Genomic DNA, 22187 nt, shown 5'->3' with positions numbered 1-22187 from the left:
CCCAAGGCTCCCTTCCACTCTGCAGAAAACAACTCCTCAGTCTCCTAGGCTCTTAAATACACAAGCAGCGTAAGAATCCAGTGTGGAGGACATACCAAATGAGCAGCTCAGGGCAGCGTTTTACCAGCTATCCTTCCCCACACCACAGAACGAGTGGGTCTGGAGGATCCTAGGTTAAAGGAACACAGACCCTGCACGGGTATCTTCCTGCTATTAACTCTACAGCGAAAGAGGTAAAAGCAGTCCTTGCAGCTGACAGATCACATAGATGGGGCCAGAACGACAGCTGCTAACAAAGATGATGCATCTGCCTAGAGCCTCCACTGTGCCATACAGATTACCCAAGAACCCTGAGCAGGTGGTGGCAACCAGGGTAGGCGGCTCTTCAAGGACTTGAGACCCACAACCTAGTCACACAGTGGCATGATTAACAAGTCCCAGCATTTCATTTTATTTAATAACAAAAGCACAGTATTCATGTTATACTTATTACATAGTTAAGATGAAAATTATTATTTAATAAAATATTAATAATTCCTAACCTTAAAAGCTATTTGAAAAGCAAGTGTTAAGTATTATGACATTTAAAAAATTACTGAAATAAACTTGCATAGTATGGCAGTAAGAAAGTTTGTGATATGTAGAAATAAAAGGTATTGGAAGTCAAGAGGCCTAGCATAAAACCTGGCATGTAGTAGATAGATAATAAACGACAAACAAATGATCTAGTACTGAAGGACTTTAGGTAAGTAATTTCTTCTCCACTGTAATGTTTCCTTGTTGCTAAAATACATTTTAATGAGGATTAAATGAGTTATTACATATAAAGAGCTTAGAGCAGTTCTTGGCACAGTTGGTACTCAATAAGTAGCAGACACTATTACTACATACCAGTCTGGTTCTATCACTAAACTCGTGTAATCTCAGACAAGTTACAACCATTCTGGGATTCTATAAAATGACAGGGCTAGTAATGGATTGCTGTCCAGCTCCCTTTCAGCTCTGAAAACTATTTAAATTCCGATTCTCAAACATGTTACTTTAGGGAATAATTCCACACACATTAAAACTTTAAATACTACCTTATTTTCCAGACTACACTATATTACAGAATACACACCAAACATACTGTGGGGGCAGGGGATTGGAACGTGTAGTTGTGACTGGACGTCCAGATATCACTTCAGGTGGAGACTATAAGTTGAATACACAGCAAAAAGGTGTACTCAGAATAAGGAAAAGAGTCCTGGAAGAGGATTAAAGAGATTTCATTCTACGCCTGGCACTGCTGCCAACCTTAAATGTATTTACCAGCCAACACTTATTCAGCACTTCCTATGCGATGCAATCACAGTCAAGCCCTGTTAAGGCATTATCACATAAAGCAAGAAGACAATTTTAGGTGATTTTCAGTAAGAGAACTGTTGTAAGGACTGGAAAATACATGGTTAAATTCATTTCGTTCGTTTCATTTCCAAGATAAATCTGTGCAAAAAAGGATAACAAAATCTTAATTATTTCATTAATTATCTCTAAGAACAAACAGCTAAGTAAAAACTGAAATTTAAACTGATGTTCACATAAAGAAAGTAATTTATTCTTAATATTCCCGAGAGATTTAACTATATTCTTACCTTTTTATTCAAACCTATAGCAAAATGAAAAGAAAAAAACACAGAAACTTGTCTAAAACATAATTAAAGGTTTTCTAGAAAATATAAAAAATCTCTTACCTGAGCATGAAAATTGGACATAGTCGTTGTCTCTATATCCTTCTTTCCCAATATCTCCATTTTCACTGGCGAATTGGGAAAATTAAATGAAAAGTAGTCTAAAAAGTCAGGTAAGTAAGTAGCTGCCCCATGAACAATACCCATTACATAGAAAGCTGCAGAGTTTTCATTTTCACTGAACACCAGACCCACAAACTCTTCCGCGAACCTCTCCATCTCCACAGGAGACAGGTGGGAGAGCTCGCCACTGTAGGCGTGGATAACAGACGCGCCCCCGTTGGGCTGGTGCTCAATGTGAATGAGCTGCTTGAACTCCAGAGTGTCCAACCTTCTCAGGTTGTTCTGAACCCGTGGCTCCTTTAATGAGACAAAGGGAAACTCACTGTTCTCTGGAATCTTGGAATCATAGTTCTTGGTGTCCCAATTCTTTCCACTGTAATCCTTTATGTTATCACTTAGGATGCCTTTGGCTTCTTGACCTTCAACATCAGAGAGCAATCCTGAGCAAATGGTTTGAATAGATTTGCTATACATTTTTGGACGCTTCCGTTTTTCATTCTCTTTGTGTTTCTTTTTCTTTTTCTTCTTTACCTTTTTAATTTGTAAGTCTTCTACATTTGTTTTTGGTTTCTCCTTCCCACCTGTTGGGAAAAGTTATTTTTTTGAAACTCCATATTTTAGTTACTTAAAAATCATGCTTTAGGAACTATCTTATAACAAATAAGCAAAGTTTATACTCAGAATTAGGTTTCTATTTGGGACTCGTTTCACACAGTACTGATAATCATAATTTAGTCAGTCTCTTTCCCTCTCTCCACACACACAAAAATGCACACAGGAAGGCTTACAGCAAAGTTACATCTATAGTGCACAGCGCCATTCTGACATGGAGCAGATGCTCAGTGTTTACTAAAGCAACAAAAGGAATGAATGTCTGAGAAAGCATAATCTTCAAGCTTTAAATCTATAACATAAAAAATGGGAAGTTGAACAAAGGTGAACACGAACAATGTGCTCTAGGTGTTTCCCACTGATTTATATCATCAGTTTTACTTTATCTAAGTTCTTAAAAATTGCAAATAGGTGTTCAAGTTTATAAACCACAAAGGGAGAAAAATACTTGTATAGCATAATAGGATTATAGTAATATATAATAGTAATTCCTTAGCTTTTTACCATATTTCCTCCTTTAGATGCAGACTACTCTTGCATCTAAAATGGGCTATTTTTAGTCCACTAGAGTTCACAAAGTTCCCCATAAAGATCCAATAAGGTACAATAAGGGAGTGACACAATTAGAATCATTTCTCATATCCTAAGCACAAATGATACCCTTATACTGGTAAAAAGATAAATAAAAAAGTATAAGTAAAAGACATGGGGCATCAGGAAGCTTATATATTAATGAGCTTCTGTAACCAAAGGCAAGTAGACTCTGGGCAGAAATTTATAACTCCAAAGAATAAACCATTAGGGGGCCGGCCCCATGGCCAAGTGGTTAAGTTCACGCACTCTGCTTCAGTGGCCCAGGGTTTCGCCAGTTCGAATCCTGGGCACAGACATGGCACTGCTCATCAGGCCATGGTGAGACGGCATCCCACATGCCACAACTAGAAGGACCCACAACTAAAAATACACAACTATGTACCAGGGGGTTTTGGGAGGAAAAAAAAAAGAATAAACCATTAATCCACTATAGAATCTAAGTGTACATATAAACACTTAACAATATCAGTGTATATTTATTTCTACACAAGAAAAACAGGAAAAAGTAAACATCCTAAGAAAATATTATACCTCCTAAGATAATACGAAAAAGCCATTAAGCTAACAGTTGAGAAAAGAAGGCCTTCACTGTTTCCACCTGTTATTTCACATTTACAGATAACCTGTCATGAATTAAATCTTCCCAACCCGCTTCTTTACCTAAAATTTTCCGTTTTCACATATCTCTTTTATTCCTTTCTGTCTCCGGTAAGTAAGATGTCCTCCTACTTTCCAAAAATAAGTCCCTCTCACCAACTCCAAAAACTCTGGCTCAAAAGTTCTCTCTCCTCTTCTTTCGACAATCAAAGTTCTTGTGAAGAACCATCTACCCCCAGTGCTCTCCCTGTATTACCTTACTATTCTTATTCCTTAAATTCTGGCTCTGCTTCCAGTCTACTCAAATTTACTTTCCCAGAAAAGTCAAATATCAAATCCAATGATATTCTCTCAAATCATTTTTCCTGATTTCTCCAAGGTTTGACAGAATTATCCAGCTCACCCTTGATTATTTTTCACTTCCACAACACTACTGCCTTAATTTTTGGTCTAACAGCCTCATGACTGCCTTTCATCCTGAATGCTGGACCCATATTACTCTTTCTCTAAGTTTATATACTGTTTGGATCATATTCACCCCTTGACTCAACTGCTTCCAAGGGTTCTCAATGCGTACCAAATAAAATATAAACTCCTCAGTCTGGAATCAGTACTTCATGCTCTGGTCACTTTGCACCATTACAATTTCTTATAAAACATACCTAGTCCTACCTTATTTTACTACTACTGGCAAAGGCATTTCCTCTCCCTAAAATACCCTTGCCCTGCCTAGTACTTACTACTGAACTCTTGTTTACCCATCCTTTAAAGATAATTCTTAGGTCATTTCCTTCATTTTCCTTCCCCGCTTCTCTCTAGTTGGAACTGAAATCACTCAAAATTCATATAAAGTTATTATATATATGATATAGTCATATAAAGTTATTATTTTTCCACTCATGGATCCCTATATATCATATGTCCTTCAGGACACTTGTATGAGTGAAACAAATAACTTTTATATGCATTGAGGTGAAATGATACTTTTTGTGTCCCAATCATTGTATCCCTCATGAAATCTAGTACACTGTTACAGATGAACAGTTAATGAATCTATGAATGAAAAGACTTCTCTCACCAACAGACTACCAGAAGTTTATAGGTTTTTCCCTTCTCTTCCTTTCAGTCACAGGTAAAGTGTATTCCTAACATTTAAACCAAACCGAAGCATTAGCATTCACTAGATAGATTTTTAAAGTTTTATATAATCTCTCCCTCATTTCCTGTCTTGGAATGACATATGAAATGCAGTGGATGTATACATAAGAAATTTTAAAATGCCTTAAGGAAATAAGACCATTTTGAATATTAATGCTCTTTCTTATACTAAAAAGTATTTCAAGTGCACATTACTCTAAATCTATGATTCTTCAGAGACCAATAAATCAGACCTGTAGTTTTTTTAAAGGATCCTGATAAGTACCCAAAACAGAAAGAATAGAATTGCTGTCAAAGTAATTTGGACCCTCAAAGAGTATAAGTGTCTAAGGTTGACGGGAAACCCTCACCCCACAGATCCACAGACACAGACACACACACACACACACACACACACACACACACACAGAGCCAGAGAGAATCAGACACAGAAAAAGATGCAGACACTCACAGAGAGAAAAACACACACACAAAAACAGATACAAAAACAGCATATGCTGTTAATGGCTAATTATATTTTAAAAAACACTTTAAAAATCACAAATTTGCTGGCATTAATTTCCACCACTAACCTTTATGTATATACTTTTAGTATTAATAAAGGAAAAAATAAAGGTTGCCCAGTAAAATTGGATCTGATTTAATATCTAATACAGAAATTAATATATATAACTCCAGTATTATACACAGAAAAAAGTAGTAATTAGCTTAGTTATTTTCAACCTTTGGTCTTTGAGGAGTGACGCTGCTTTTGTCACACGGCAATATTTTCACTCTTCCTGCCATGCATTACCTGTCTTTGACGTTTAGTGGACTACCAATACTACCAATAATCTTGGACACTGGCTTCCTTTAACCCCCATTCCACCTACTTATCAGTAAGCTTCTTTGACATGCTATGATAAAATTTAGTTTCAAAAATAGTATAATCATAACATCTATGTTCTTACAACTTATCAATAAACACACAAAAATGGCCGGAACATTTAAGTGTGTTCAGAAAAACTTGGTAGACATTAGCTATAAAAGGATGAGGTAAATAAGCTTATGTTTCAAATTTATTTGTTCCCTTAATGTATTTATAATAAAGCAAACAATCCTATTTTATCAGTGAAAAACATTTACAAGATTTCTGCATTAATAAAAACTTTTTAGCATGTATATAATTGTGGATATATCTCTATTATATTCAACTTGACACAGTGCTTAATGAAAACCTGGAGGCAATGAGACTGGTGTGAAGTAAGAGTTAGCATCTATCATCAAACAATCAAGGCCCGTGAGTGCCAAAGCTCGCAACATTAGCATTATCAGGAGAAAACTGCAAGGAGAGAATAGAAGGTGAAGGCCATAAAGAAAAAACGGGCACACAGCAGTAATTAATAGTATACTCTCCCCAACAAATTGATTCTGTTGTTGCTCCAAGACACCAATAACAATGGATGCCCTTCCCTGATCACAGGCTCACCTGGGAAATGGCCACACAAGCACAGCAAATTGTTTTTGCTGGATAATACCAATAGTTAACACTTAGTACTACAAAGGGACAGGCACTGTTTCCCAAATGACTCTCATGTTTTTATTCATTTAATTATCTATATACTACCCATTGAGGAAAGGAGATAGATTTGTTGTTTTTTAATCACAAGAATTAACCTTTCCTACATGTTTACAGGAAAGATTCATATCCGCTTACTGAATACCTGTGGACCAGTCACTGTACGTGGCACTTCACCCATAATTTACCTCCTTTAATTTTCACAACCTTGTCAGGCAGTAATTAAATTATTATTTACCTCTATTAGGCAGTAAATACATTTTCCATGGTCATCCCAGAGGTCACCAATTCATTTCCAAATCTATCTCATTTTTTTCCCTTTATCATTACTAGATTTCAGTTTAGCTCAGTTGAAATTTTTCATTTACTTCAAAGTCAAGGTTACTACTGCATATTACTAGAAAATATTTATTTATTAGGCTATTTTAAATTTTGTTTGCATAATCTCTAGATTCACATATTTCACATTAAGGGCATGTTAGAAATGCAACATTCAACCAAGTGACAGGAATTTACATTATTGTTCAATCAAATGGATAAGAAAATGACTATCTAACGAAACCATTAAAAAATAACTATTTGACTAAACCAATTGGGTTAAGCTAAGTAAACATTTCAAACATTAATCACTAGCTGCTGTACAGCACTAGTGTGTTAGATTTGATTCCTGCCTCAAAAGGCTTACAATCTAATTAGACAACACAGATAAAACACACTAGCAAAAGAAACAGAACCAAAGGACCACGAGCATTAACTAAGTAAGCATCAACTTAAGCTCTGACATGTTTCTTCAAGGTCAAAAGAATTTTATGGAAAATAAACTTCTGACAAGTAGAAAATACAGCTTACATAAAGTACTCCCAAAGAACATCTGGAAACATGACAATGAATGAAATGAAAATACACAATCTAGTGCTGTTTATCTTAAATAATATAAATTAACCTCTTAGTTCGTTGCACACGCAGTGCTATGGCCTCTTCTCCCTTATGCACACATAAAGGCTTACCATCACATAAATGCAACATGAAATTAACCGAAGTCAACGCACTCTCATCTGTAAATTGTCAACTTGACAGGGCAGCTAATGATTCGCTATCCGTCTAACAAACAAATGCCACTGATTCTTCCTATCTTGCTATCTGACTGAATTTAAGACTGTCCATATTTCTATTCTACCACAAATTTTCTCTGACAAAGTTCAGGTTTACTGATAGGATTTGTCTTATTACCCAACTACCCAGCCCCATGCATAAACAGCAACTGAAAACAATTGTAACAATAGAGAAAAAGGATATAAAAAGAGGATATTCTTAAGCATGCAAGAAACACAGAGTAAAATAGTACATGTTCTAATTTAAGCTCACAGTAAAATGTTCCCTCTAAATCCAGAATATGATATGGTAATTACTGTCAAATATTTAAAAGATCACTTCCTCCACCATTCCTATCATGCTAAAAATTGCTCTAGCTTTTTATTTTAGATTATCTAAATATGGATAAAGACTAATAATGCAAAGATAGAATTAGATAACATATTTTAAAATAACTTAAGGAGCTTAATAGTTTAATGAAACTTAACTTTTACTACTTTTTCATGACTCATTAAATAAATATACTAAAGACATGACATTTTCTTTTTGTATTCTGACCATTTAATGTTTATTCTCAGCAAAATTCAGCACCAAATAACATTTCTTATTTTCGTCACTAAGCCAGTAAGTATACTAAGCAATATAATACAATTAAAATCACTGAATATAAACTTACTTTTCAGCAAAATCTTTACTTCTCCATTTTCTTTCTTGATCTCATTCATTACTTTATGCTTCTTTTTTTCTCTCTCTTTTTCTTTATCTCTCTCTCTAATTTTGTCTTTGATTTTATCTGAAAGACAAAGTAAAGGAAATATTTAAAACTACTTACCATTTTATTTTTTTCCATGAACTACAGTGCAATTTCTAGCATTACAATACACCAAGAAATCAAAATGAAAAACAAACATGCAGTTTTTTCTTCCACTCAGGTTCTGGAAAATATTTCTAAATTTCCTTTCATATATTGAACGTGGAATACATAATACACACATCATAAACTCAAAATTTATCATCATACATTTCACTCTAAAGATTATTCTTCACTTATTTCATGTCAACCACAACAGTAGACTAACTTCAAATAACTTAATTGGCTAACTTTAATTGAGACGGTAAAATACAGCGGAAAAAGTGCTAAGTTTGAAGTTGGGTATATCTGAATTAGTAAAATAATATTAGAAAAATTACTCATCTCAGTTTCCTAATCTGTAAAGTGGTGGTTGATATCTCTCTCATAGGTTACTATAAAGACTAAATGAAGAAACATAAAATGACTACCCAGAGCCTGTACATATAAGACTAGATGTTAGTTCCCTTACCCTTGTACCTTTTAGAAAGGATCTAGCTAGTGATATTATATTAAAATAAATGGTATAAGAACTCTAGGAATCATTGATCTGCATTCTAAAAATTGAATTTATAAAATTATGTGATGTCATGTTCTTATTTGTTCAATCAAGCTTCTATGCACCCAGCAAAAGACAAAATGTAGAGGAGAATTTAAAAGTAGTGACACAGTCCTTGCCCTCAAAAAGCTTACTGCTGATTACAAAGCCATGAGGCAAGCACACAAAACTGTAAAATACCCCATAATGTAACAGAGATTATAAAGTGTATATGCATACTGCATACTTTCTTAAAATCCCTTATTTTCCTTTCTATAAATACTACCCTAATTCAGGTCCTAATCTCTTAATGATTAGATTACTGTCTCAATGAGCACTGTCCCATAAAAACATAGTGCTTACCATATATGTAAATTTAAATTTTCTAGTAGTCACATTAGAAACAAAAGGAAAGAGTGAAATTAATTTTATAATATATTTTATCTAACCAATATATCTAAAACATCATTTCAAAATGAAACCAATACTAAACAATTATTAGAGATATTTTATATTTTTTTCATAATAAGATTTCAAAATCCAGTGTATATTTTACACTTACAGCATATCTTAACTCAAAGTAGCTCCATTTTAACTGTTGACAGCCAGATGAGACTACTGGCCACCATACTGAACTCAGGTCTAGACTACTTCAATAGCCAATTCTCAAAGAATTAAATCCATGTACTTATTAAACATCTAAAAACTTACACTCACTAATAAATACAAATTCAAACAAGATATTTTCACCTATCAAGCTGACAAAAGTGCTTTTCTTAAAAGTGCTAATACCCAAAGCGAATGAGAGAACAGTTGATGGTAGAGCAAAGCAAAACAGGGGTTCACTGACTTGACACATACGCACCGCTGAGTACAAGCAAAAGGTTAGGGACACAGAGGCGAAGAAGCTGGATACGGTCCTCATCTGCTCACATATGGCTGAAATTCTAGACTAGAGAAAGCTGCTCTCACTCTTCACATTAGTTTGGTACTCTTACTTTTTGAGGTTTAAAGTCCTTGAATCCTGTCATAGACTGTCACTGAGGCATAAAATGTTACTCCAAATAGCTGGAGCTTAACATATATGTAAGTTAATATTTCCTAATAACCACACATTTTATAAAATGAACTATTTACATATCATTTAAAATAACAACCGAAGAACAGTCATCTGAAATGTCTCCACATTTCTTTTTTCTAATTATCCTATTTATCTTACTAACCTCAAAGTGCTATTTCAGTAACTATTTTTTCAAAAGATTTTTATTTCCTTTTTCTCCCCAAAGCCCCCTAGTACATAGTTGTATATTCTTAGTTATGGGTCCTTCTAGTTGTGGCATGTGGGATGCCGCCTCAGCGTGGCCTCATGAGCAGTGCCATGTCCGCACCCAGGATCCAACCTGGCGAAACCCTGGGCCGCGGAGGCAGAGCGCACCAACTTAACCACTTGGCCACAGGGCCAGCCCCACAATAACTACTAAACATTTTAAAGTTTATTAAAGTATAATATACATATGGGAAAAAGCATGTACATATACAACTAAATTTTCACAAAAATAAACAGCACCTCACAACCCCTCCTGCGTTCCCTTCCAGTCTTTATGCAGCACCCCAAAGGATAACCACAATCCTAACTTCTAACCACAGAGATTAAAATATCTATACAATTTTGAGGTCAGCCCCATGGCCAAGTGGTTAAGTTCACACGCTCTGCTTCAGCGGCCCACGGTTTTGCTGATCTGGATCCTGGGCGCAGACCTAGCACCGCTCATCAAGCCATGCTGAGGCGGCGTCCCACATAGCACAACCAGAAAGACCTACAACCAGAATATACAACTACGTACTGGGGGACTTTGAGGAGGAGGAGGAGAAGGAGGAGGAAAAAAATAACTATAGAATTTTAATGGCATATAAAGAATATGATATACTATAAACCTACCACAGTCACAAATATAACTTTTTCAGAATAAAATTAAACCAGCTTCTCAGGAAATAAAACTATAATAGAGTATGACCCAATTTTTTATAGATTTCATTTATAAACATATTTATTTATTGACTTTACTTTTTAGAGCAGTTTTAGGTTGACAGCAAAATTGAACAGAAGGCAGAGAGATTTCCCATCTACACCTCCTGCCCCTACACATCCCCATCTTAAAAAAAACTATAAGTAATATACACACACATTACCCCCAAAACAGTAAAAGAGTACATTTGTATGCTGACAAATGGCAATTAGACTTTGGTGGTGAACACAATGTAGTCTACACAGAAGTCAAAATATAATGATGTACACCTGAAATTTACATAATGTTATAAACCAATGTTATCTCAATAAAAAAATTAATCAGACAAAAAAATATATACATACACACATTCAGAAAACAGACAAAGACAACAGTGCAAAAAACGGTCTTGGAACATGCCTTCAAGTATGATATTAAACGGTTCAGGTGAAGATTAGTTGAAAGTGTGAAGTCACTATAGGAAAAATATCTATAGAAACAAAGCCAAGACAGGAAGAGTGACTGACAACATAACTTCAGTTACCTCCTCCCACACCCGAAACCTTCTATGCGAACCAGCAAACACAAATCAGTCTAGACACACCTAGGAGAAAAGCGTTTCTGTGGCACAACTGCTGTCCCAACCTACACACCTGTCTCAGCCTTTCAACTTTCCTTTCATCCTTCCTAGAATTTTTTGCGTCTTGTCAGAGCACATTCTTTTTCAAAATCCAACGTTAAATGCCTTCATTAAATTTTCTGTAATCATATTACAGATAACATAAAGATGTTATTTACATGTCACAGGTAAACAGGTTACCGCTAAGAGAAAGTGGGAAGCCTACAAGCTCAGAAGACCGAGGTTCAAGTTTAAGCTCTGCAACCTTGATCTTGGGGCCAGCCTCGTGGCCGAGTGGTTACGTTCGCACGCTCCGCTTTGGCGGCCCAGGGTTTCGCTGGTTCAAATCCTGGGCGCAGACATGACACCGCTCATCAGGCCACGCTGAGGTGGTGTCGCACCGCCACAACTAGAAGCACCTACAACTAAAATACACAACTATGTACCAGGTGGCTTTGGGGAGAAAAAGGAAAAATAAAATCTTTAAAGAAAAATTTTTTTTAATTACATTTTAAGCTCCACAACCTTGATCTAACAAACTGCCAGATCTTCAGTTTCAGCTGTAAAATGGAGTTTATGTAAAAATTTAATAGGAAATACATACAAAAGTATTTTATAAAGATATAAGGCTTATGAATGTAGAATATTATCATCTGTCTATCTATCTGTCCATAATACTGGGCCATGATAAACATTTTTGGCTGTAACAATTCAGAACGCCACTGTCTATAAAATCTGCTACCACACTGTAATGTTTTCATATTTATAAAAGACACTTCTAAATCTTTTCACAAGGGAAACGGCTCCCTGGCAGCGTATTTACTGTAATACATTGTTCTTTAAAAAATTGTCATTCTTCATTCTTTACAGAATTAGAACAAAGAATCCTAAAATTCATATGGGGCAACAAAAGACCCCAAATTGCTAAAGCAATCCTGAGAAAAAAGAACAAAACGGGAGGCATCACAATCCCTGACTTCAAAACATACTACAAAGCTACAGTAATCAAAACAGCATGGTACTGGTACAAAAACAGGTGCACACATCAATGGAACAAAATTGAAAGCCCAGAAATAAAACCACACATCTGTGGACAGCTTATCTTTGACAAAGGAGCTGAGGGCATACAATGGAGAAAAGAAAGTCTTTTCAACAAATGGTGCTGGGAAAACTGGAAAGCCACATGTAAAAGAATGAAAATTGACCATTCTTTTCCACCATTCACCAAAATAAACTCAAAATGGATTAAAGACCTAAAGGTGAGACCTGAAACCAGAAGGCTTCTGGAAGAAAACGTAGGCAGTACACTCTTTGACATCAGTATTAAAAGGATCTTTTCGGACACCATGCCTTCTCAGAGAAGGGAAACAATAGAAAGAATAAACAAATGGGACTTCATCAGATTAAAGAGCTTTTTCAAGGCAAATGAAAACAGGATTGAAACAAAAAAACAACCCACTAACTGGGAAAAAATATTTGCAAGTCATAGATCTGACAAAGGCTTAATATCCTTAATATATAAAGAACTCTCGCAACTCAACAACAAAACATCAAACAACCCAATCAAAAAATGGGCTGGAGACATGAACAGACATTTCTCCAAAGAAGATATACTGATGGCCAATAGGCACATGAAAAGATGCTCATCATCGCTGATCATCAGGGAAATGCAAATCAAAACTACACTAAGATATCACCTTACACCCGTTAGAATGACAAAAATATCTAAAACTAATAGCAACAAATGTTGGAGAGGTTGCGGAGAAAAAGGAACCCTCATACACTGTTGGTGGGAATGCAAACTGGTGCAGCCACTATGGAAAACAGTATGGAGATTCCTCAAAAAACTAAAAATAGAACTACCATACGATCCAGCCATCCCACTACTGGGTATTTATCCAAAGAGCCTGAAGTCAGCAATCCCAAAAGTCCTGTGCACCCCAATGTTTATTGCAGCACTGTTTACAATCGCCAAGATGTGGAAGCAACCTAAGTGCCCATCAACAGACGAATGGATAAAGAAGATGTGGTACATATATACAATGGAATACTACTCAGCTGCAAAACAGAACAAAATCATTCCATTTGCAATAACATGGATGGACCTTGAGAGAATTATGTTAAGTGAAATAAGCCAGCAAGAGAAAGATAATCTGTGTATGACTCCACTCATATGAGGAATTTAAAACTATGGACCAAGAACAGTTTAGTGGATACCAGGGGAAAGGTGGGGTGGGGGGTGGGCACAAAGGGTGAAGTGGTGCACCTACAACATGACTGACAAACATTAATGTACAAGTGAAATTTCACAAGATTGTAACCTATCAATAACTCAATAAAAAAAATGTAATAAAAAAAATTGTCATTCTTAGTTTTTATTCATTTCTTTTCATGACCAAGCCTTCAAATAGTTTTATCCTTCATGGTCTAATCTAAGGCTTGGAAAGAATTTCCAGCTCACCTTCCCATCACAATTCTTAGAATAAAAGTAAGAATTACTGCACCATAAGATTTTATTTTTTTCCTTTTTCTCCCCAAAGCCCCCCGGTACATAGTTGTATATTCTTCATTGTGGGTCCTTCTAGTTGTGGCATGTGGGATGCTGCCTCAGCGTGGTTTGATGAGCAGTGCCATGTCCGCGCCCAGGATTCGAACCAACGAAACACTGGGCCACTTGCAGCAGAGCGTGCAAACTTAACCACTAGGCCACGGGGCCAGCCCCCATTGCACCATAAGAACAAGAAAATTTCTGTTTTGAAAAGTCCAACTTAACAATAAGGACAAGTTTTATTTAAAAACAAAAAGGAGGAAAAGGGGAGTAGCAGATAGAAGGAAACAGATGCAAAGAGACCCATGATATAGTTTAAACCTAAAGAGGCAAAAGGAATATAAGAACGGAGGAAAGGAGAAGGAATAAAGGACTAAGTCATTATCAACCCAGAACATACTACAAATTACATATGTGAAAAAATACACAGGGGCTAAAGACATACTTTATAAATAAAAGTTAAGATATAATATAGAAAGCTGATTAAAATAATTTCAAATAAAATACAAACGGGATTTTCAAACATGCAGTCAACTTACGATTCAGCAGTATACGCCACATACACCTCAGGGTAACATATATTTCATTTACCTGATATATTTCTATTGAGCAAATTAATAATAGTGTTGCACTAAAGAATCTTACAATCGACAAGATATCAGTTGATTCTTCCTGTAAGTACCACTTTGGAAAACCAGTTCCTAAATAACAAAATCATTTTTTTTTTATTTGGTTATAATAAAATTCACTAGTCTCCATCAGCATTAAAGTCATTATAATAATGTATGGATAAAAATACACACATACACACACACACACACACACACACACACACGTATTAATCACTCCAATAAGAAGAAAATAAAACTTAAGAAAAACTTTGTTAGAGAATACTTTTAAGAGATTTATTAAATAATATATCAACAATCCATTTATTTGGATCTTCAGAATTAATTCATAGATTTCCAGACAACAGAAGGTTGCCATTTATTTTTTAATCATTCTAATAATTTTCAAAAGTGTACTACATACTTCTCTGCTTTCACAAATACAAGAAATATAATTTAGTCTTTTCATTATGACAAAAATTTTAACTCTCATTACTATACTCATATTGATGACCTCAAAAACAGAAAAAGAAAATTAACTGCTCAAAACTAAAAAGCAGCAGTTGAGTATCATTTTATTTTTACTGTCTCAGCTGTCATTTGTCACTCCAGGTAAGAGAGGTGACAGCTCTAACTTCCGGCAGCCACCAAAAGGCTCTCATCTGTCCTGGACTAAGAAACTAGACCAGTCCATTTGTACTACACTGTCCAAAACAAGAAGCAGGTTCCCTATCTCCAGCTCTATTACAGCAATTTCCACAGTGCATTCTAGTTAGTTACAAACATATCTTTGTCTTATCAACATTCCTGCCCCCATCACTGTACACTCCTTGAGGGAAGAAAAAGCTCTCCCTCAATAAGCGCTTGTTCAATGCATCAACAGGTCCTGGGATAAAGTGAGAAATTATTGTGTTATTTTCCACAGTACTTCATGACTTTCTCTCCTATAAGGTGCTCTAGGTTGATCTTTATTCATCCTTCCTTCCTTTTCCTCTGCCACGCCACAGCAAGGAAAGGAATTTTTAGTCCTTAAAGCCTCCAGTAGTTCCTCAAATTTACTGCTCTTTTCTATTAGTTTATTAATTCTATTACTCTATTATTCACATTAAAAGAAGAATAACCGGTGCTGATGAAGGTAAGTGAAATAGGCACTTCTTTACAATGATAATGAGTATGAACTGAGAGTCTTACTAGAGGGCAATTTAACAATGTGTTGAAAAGGCATTAAACCTGATCATTCCTTTGATCCCACAAACCCACTGCTGGGATTAATAAAAAGGAAATAACCAAGCCTGCACAAACACACATGTACAGGGGTCCTCATTCCATATTATCTATGATAGTGAAAAACTGTAAGTAACTTAAATGCTTAATAATGGAGATTGGGTAAATAAATTTGGGTATATTCATAAATGGAAAATTATGAAGCCACTAAAAACCATGTCTGGGTAATAGTTAACATCATGGGGAAAATGTTCACAATGTATTAGAAGAAAACAGCAAGTTGATATATATAAATTTCAATCTATAAAAGGATCCCAAGTCTGTCATATCTATGTGTGTGTATTTAAACCTAGGTGTATACATGCAAACGTACAGACATATAAACACACATATTTACGTGCACACATCTGTGTCTATATAGAGATCTATATTAATTAAAAGTCTGGAGGATAAAGTTGAGATAACCTGCCAAAATCAGAGCAACAAGACAAAGAAGTGGAAACAGAAAAAAAAAGTGACGCAAGGATCTGTTCAGGAGATCAACAGCAAATTAACTGAAATTTCAAAAAAGAAAAACAATTTTAAAGGGAAGAAAAATATCAAAAAAAAAAAACCCACAGTGGAAGAAATTTTCCCAGAAAAGATCAGTCTCCAAAATGAGATTCCATCAAGGGATGAGTACACAGAACAGAATTCACTACTGCAGCCCCTTCCCACACACACGGCTCACCATCGTGAAATTTCAGTACACCAGGTATAAAGATCCTAAAAGCCTCCAGAGGAGAAAAACCACATGGCATAGAAAAGATCAGTTAACAGTGTGGAACTGGACTCTTCAACACACCACCAGATGCTAGAAGCAACGTAGCAGTGCCTTTAAACTTCTGAATGAAAACAATTTTTAGGGGCTGGCCCCGTGGCCTAGTGGTTAAGCTCAGCACGCTCCACTTTAGGCCAACAGGTTCACGGGTTCGGTTGCTGGGCATGGACCTACACCACTCTGGAGCCATGCTGTGGCAATGACCCACATACAAAATAGAGAAAGACTGGCAACAGGTGTTAGCTTAGGGCAAATATTCCTCAGCAAAAAAAAAAAAAAGAATTTTTAACCTAGAATTCTAGAATCTGCCAAACTATCAAGTATGAAGAAAGAAGACATCTTCAGACAAGCAAAAGTTCAAACATTTCTACTGCACACACATTCCTTCTTAGGAAGTTATGTGAGAGTGTGCCCAAGTAAATTAAGGAGCTAAACAAAGAAGGAAGAAGAGATGTGATCCAGGAAACAGGGGACCCAGCACAGGAGAGCACACAAGAACTTATCAGCATGAAAGCTGTGCACCTGGCTCAAAGGGCAACCAGTTCAGGTCGAAGTACCAGAATGCAGAACTGCAGAAACAAGACCTCCGGGAATAAAAGAGAATTGCCAGATTATTTCTCATTACAAAACACAGAGCACAGGGCTAAAAATGAAGCAATTGGCATATACGTAAATGAAAAAGAAGGGAAATTTTTAACTATGTGAACACCAAGAAAGCCATACAGAAAAGGATCTCTGACTTGCATTGAACAGTATTTGCAGTCATAGTAAGCAGTGATTATTGCTTTAACTAAGGTTTATGAAATATTAGAGAGGAAAGAAGCTCACTTATAAAAGTGCTAAACTCTTAACAAGAATGCAACATATGTTTAAAACTGATCAATCAAAAAATAGAAGGTGGGGGGGGGTGTGGGGAGGGCACAAAGGGTGAAATGGTGTGCCCACAACATTACTAACAATAATGTACAACTGAAATCTCACAAGGTTGTAATCTATCATAATCTTAAAAAAAAAAAACAATATGTATATGTATCAAGTAGACCTACTATAATCTAAAAAAAAAAAAAAAATAGAAGGTAGTATGATCATTTCCCTCAGAACTTTGGAATAAAAAGAAGATGAGAACAGAAAGAGTTACAGCTGGGGGTGGGTAGGGAATGGAGAGAGTCAGGGCCATTTCTCATAATAAATCTTTCAGTATTGCTTGATTTTTTAAATTAAATTTTATTTTTAAAATTCGCAAAGTCATGCTCTTCCTCCCAAAAACCCGTAACCTCAGTCTAATCACGAGAAAAACATCAGACAAATTCCAGTTGAGGGACATCTGACGTGTTACAAAATACCTGACTAGTACGCCTCAAACTGCTGAGGTCATCAAAAGCAAGAAAAGTATGAGAAAGCACCACAGCCATGAAGTCTCCGTAGACAATCATTAAATGTAATGTGGTATCCTAGATGGGATCCTTGAATTAAGAAAGGACAACAGGTAAAAACCAAGGAAACATGAATAAAGTATGGACTTTACTTAACGATAATGTAGCAATACTGGTTCATTAATTGTAATAAACATACTATACAAATATAAGATTTTAATTATATGAGAAAGTGAGTATAGAGTATATGGGAATTCTGTACTATCTCTGTAACTTTCCTGTAAATCTAAAACTACTCTAAAATTAATAAAGGCTTACTAAAATTTATATGCAAATTTATAAAGGCAAAACTTAGAAAAAAACACACATACACGGGTTGTATATGTGTGTGTACAAATTTAACACTACGTAATGGTCAGAGCTCCAAGACACACTGTAAAGTAAAAAGAACAGGTTATAGAAAAACGCATTTAGTATACTCAGGTTTTGTAAAACAAGCTACATATTCTTTTCTGTGAGTGTGTGTATACATACGTATACATAGGAATGCACAGAAAGTGGTCCAGAAGGACGAACACAAACACCTAACAGAATTTACTCCAGGGAAAGAACAAAGAGAACTCTTGGTTTTTATTTCACGTACTTCTAAATTATCTGAAATTTATACAACAGAAAGGGATTCACATTTATGTATTACTTGTGTAATTAAGTTGTTAGCCTAAATCTCCTTCCTGACAGAATTGATAATTATGTTCAAATATTTTTTTTTAAAAAAAAGATTTAGAATCACTTAAGATATTGGTAGGCAATGAGGTATAGTGCCTAATGCGGGGAGAAAGAGAAAAAAACACTTCAAAATAAAACACTGAATTAAGATATAAGCTAATACACACACACAAAATAATCGTACTTTTTTCAAAGTCCTTCCTTCATTAAGACTGTTCAAATGTATTTCTACCTCAAAAGAACAAAAGGAGAAAATATTATACAATTATTTATGTATTCTGAATATGTATACATAATTTGTTAGATTTAATAGCTTTTAAGAAAAAGATAGAAATCCCATGCTACATTATGACTCATTAAACCACAGATTTTGGTATAAAGAAGGATCTTCACATAGGTTCATCGGATTATTTTTTTAAATAGAAGTATCATAAAAATCTGGCGGTTCTTAAGATATGTTGGTAGAATTTAATGCTCAAGCTTTCAGCCACAACACATTCTTGTAGCACAAACCTCAAACAGGCTTGATGCTATCAGTCGCCTGCTTCAGATTCGTGCTGTAAGTTTTACGGTGACAGTGCACTCCATGAAACTGGTTAGCTGAGCAACGACACTGATCTCCTCCCCCAGCCAGGAATAAGTGTGGCTGGAAATAGATCTGAGAACAAGCAGGAAGCAGGAGAAAAAGAAACAATACAGAATTTAAGTAGGGAGGCAGAAGAAAAAGTAACATTACAAAAATGGTCAGAACATAAACAGAAAGAAAAAGATGAAGGATCCAGTAAAAAGAAGATAAAGGACTGCACATATAGTGACTAGGGACAGAAGAGACTCCCAGCCCTCCCCAAAGCAGCTACTCCAGGGCCTTCTCATCCTCACTGCAACAGACGCTAGTGCCCTCCACCTCATGCTCCTCCCTGAGTTTCAGTGAAACTGCACCATCCTAGCCGACTACCGCACAGCTCAGGAGCACAGCTCAGGATCGTATCACCCAGACCCGCACTCCCCCAGGATCTACCCCAGGCATGCCTCTCTCCTTTCTCTCTACTTGCTCTAAAAACACACTCCTATGATTTAAACTACAACCGTTAGGCAAATGAACCCCCAAACTAATCTCCCAACCCAACCTCTCTGCCAAGCTCCACATCCTCACTTCCACCAAAATTATCATCCTTCTCGTATATAAGTAAGATTCGAGCTCTCCTTCCAATTCCTTATTTATGTGAATGGCACAACATCCTCCAACAGCCAAACTCAAAAAATTCTCAGTAACCTTTATAATACTTCCTTCTTCAGTTTCCCCCTGACATTAAATCACTTGCTCAGTTCAGTCTATTTCTCCATTGAAATAGGTCCATCTGTCTCCCTTTCCCTTTCCGTAGCCACTGTTATGAACGATTCATTACCTTTTCAAAGTGGTCTTCCCATAGTTTCTTTCCTTTCCACCAATCTACTAAGCACAGAGTGACCAAAAAATATTCCTTGAAAGCACAGTTTATCATGTCATTTTCTTCTGCTTTAAACAATGAATAAACAAACCCTATCTAAAAAAAGAAAATTCCCACAGTATGCCATTTGAGACTCTTCATAGTCAAGACTCACCTTGCCTTTTAAATCATTTTTTCTACTACTCAACCACATGTGTATATACACAAGATTCCAGGTTCTTTGATTAATTACTCAAATGTCTTACTCCAATATTTTTGCTAATACCACTTAGCTAGAATGCTCTCGTCCATCCCAACTCTGCCAACCCAAATCCTATACAACCTGCAAGATCTAGCTGAAATTCAGCTTTTTTCATCAAGCACGCTTTGAGCCCTGCAACTGAAAATGATCACTGTCTCCTCCTCTCTCTCTTATAATTTGAAATCTGATTCTTTGTGTAGCTGCTCTATTTGCACGACGGGATTATAAACTCTTTTGCAGTTATCGTATCTTCCTCATCTTTGTTATATTCTATAGAATCTAGAATAGTGTTTTGCATATAATTGATGCTCAATATGAATGAAGTTTCCAGGGGTAAGAAGAAGAAAAGGGTTAGAGTAAATAGAAACAAATTACTAGTGATAAGCATCTGAAGGGTCAGCAGTCACAGAAGACAAAAAAAAAGCAATATACAGGAAAAAATAAGAGAGGATGAGTAACAATACAGAGTGTCTCTTACATTGCAGGTAACTGTCTCTCCAATTAAATTATAAATTCTCTAAAGGCAAGAAACATAGATAGCTTTCCTCTTGCATTCCTCCCACAGCGCCAAACACACAGCAGGCAGTAAATAAATGTTTGCTGAATCCACATAAGAAAGAAGCAGAGGACAAATTAGAGAAATCGTGATGTAATATAAAAAAGTAAATGCTTTTATAAGACTCTAGAAATAAACAGGATATAATGGAGGTATGGGAAGAAAAGAACAGACAAGAATGTGTTTAGTGGGGCAGTTGCCAGAAAAGTTTCCACAGCATTAGTTTCTCATAGGACTAACAGAGATCTCTCTACTCTCCTCATTTTACAGAGGAAAAACTTGGGGCCCAGAGCATTTAAAAGATTTCCCCAGGGACAGAGACTGAGCAAGTGGCAGAACTATGGCAACTCCTAACCAGGTTTCCTAGTTTCTAGTTAAAAGCTCTTATACATGCTTTAGGGGAAAAAAAATCAACAAATAGAATGAGAATTATTTGGATCACAAACGTTTTATGGTATTTAGTTAATAACAGACAGTTTCTAAATTATAACCTGCACACACAAGCCATACTTGTAGCTCTTCTGCTCCAAGTCGTCCCCAGCAGATACAGTGACATAACAAGGGAAGGGATAATGTAGAAATGGGTTCCAGAAACTTGGAAGGAAAAGAAGAAACCGTTCCTTCCTAATCAAGGGACGGCTGATAGCTGACAGGATGAGCAGATGGTATTTAAAACACCTGACTCCTCCTCCTCTACAGCTGTTTGCCCATACATATCAGGGAAAATGCTAAAAGGGTGAATGGTCCTTATGGACATAACTGTAAAAACTGATACATGTTAAGAACCCTGAGACTTGAAAGACTTGTACTGATCCATTAAGGACTTGTGACCTGCTGAATTGAGGGAGAGTTGTGGAGCTTCTTATAAAATCAGGGGCTTATACTAACTGATCTCTGAAGACCCCTTCTTTTCTGGTTTTCTGGATTCTATGTTGTTTTTTTTTTTTTTTTGCTTGAGGAAGATTAGCCCTGAGCTAACATCTGTGCCAATCTCGCTCCACTGTATACATAGGTCACCACCACAGCATGGCTGATGAGTGGTATGGGTCTGCACCTGGGATCCAAACCTGCGAACCTGGGCGGCCAAAGTGGAGTGCACCGAACTTAACCACTATGCCACGAGGCCAGCCCCTCTATTTTTTTTTTATAAAGGGGAAAAATTTAGTACAATAACTCATACAGTAACAACATCCTACATCTTGCAAAAAATGTTTCTGCCTGAAGAT

The 22187-nt window shown here is 36.1% G+C and overlaps 1 protein-coding gene across 1 annotated transcript in view; it reads right to left on the bottom strand.

Moving 5' to 3' along the window:
• The window catches only part of RSBN1L (round spermatid basic protein 1 like), a 71482-nt gene that overhangs the window by 32817 nt on the left and 16478 nt on the right, over positions 1-22187 (bottom strand). The window contains exons 2-3 of the mRNA XM_070505830.1: positions 8081-8197; positions 1734-2374 (exon numbers count right to left, since the gene is read on the bottom strand). Coding sequence (XP_070361931.1) covers positions 1734-2374; positions 8081-8197 — 758 coding nt within the window. The remainder of the gene's footprint in view (positions 1-1733; positions 2375-8080; positions 8198-22187) is intronic.

Source organism: Equus asinus, chromosome 1 (genome assembly GCF_041296235.1).
Source record: "Equus asinus isolate D_3611 breed Donkey chromosome 1, EquAss-T2T_v2, whole genome shotgun sequence".
NCBI lineage: Eukaryota > Metazoa > Chordata > Mammalia > Perissodactyla > Equidae > Equus > Equus asinus.
Note: the sequence above shows the minus strand (reverse complement) of the source record. Positions and strands in the feature narration are given on the sequence as shown.